Source organism: Wasmannia auropunctata, unplaced genomic scaffold, assembly GCF_000956235.1.
Source record: "Wasmannia auropunctata unplaced genomic scaffold, wasmannia.A_1.0 LD265792.1, whole genome shotgun sequence".
Lineage (NCBI taxonomy): Eukaryota > Metazoa > Arthropoda > Insecta > Hymenoptera > Formicidae > Wasmannia > Wasmannia auropunctata.
The window spans coordinates 1-664 of record NW_012097098.1 but is presented as its reverse complement, the minus strand read 5'-3'; the positions used below and the strand labels follow the sequence as shown (position 1 = coordinate 664).

The following is a 664-nucleotide window of genomic DNA, read 5'->3' as shown; positions in this document are numbered from 1 at the left end:
ATTGGAAAATGTATATAAATTCAAAGATATTATCAAGCATCAAGAATTTTGCTTCAACTGAATAGGCTTATTTCTACATGCTGTTTACTCATATTCCAGTCAATTTTTGCATATTATTTCTTATAAAATAGCTTGTATTTAAGAATGACATATTTTACGAATAATATAATACATAATCCTGTTATATTTGTTTCAGTCGGAGGAGAACATAAACGCCTTTTTAAAAGTAGATCAAAGCCTGTCAGGCCTGGTGCGTGATCTGTCCGGCAATGATCCGACTCTTCAATTATACGCAGCTAACTGCTGTTGTAATATTGCTCTGGGAAATACAAAAGCATGCACGGCATTGGGAAAAGCAGTTGTTCCATATCTGGTTGTTAAGCTAGAAAGTTTAAATTATGCACTGCTGGTAAGTTTCTCCATTGTGCAAAAGACAATGAAGTTAAATGAATTACATTGAAATGAAGTACATGAATTTGTATTTTATTAGGATGTTTGCATTTGGACAATCGGTAATTTAGTTGCAGGAAGCGATAAGGCTTTCTTTATCTTGCACGCGCAACACTGTTTGAAGTACCTAATTTTACTGTTACGCAATTGTGACGACTCAATCCTTCCTTCCGTGATATATGCGCTCTTACATTACGTACACGCGGGATTTCAT

At 34.8% G+C, this 664-nt stretch overlaps 1 protein-coding gene across 1 annotated transcript; it reads left to right on the top strand.

Annotated features, from left to right (window-relative positions):
* Nucleotides 1-196: 196 nt before the first annotated feature.
* LOC105462327 lies at nucleotides 197-658 on the top strand (the record flags this gene model as incomplete). Its single annotated transcript, XM_011708848.1, has 2 exons — nucleotides 197-409; nucleotides 491-658. Coding segments are annotated over 2 exons (381 nt in total), but the record flags the coding sequence as incomplete, so codon positions are not given.
* Between the last annotated feature and the right edge of the window lie 6 nt (nucleotides 659-664).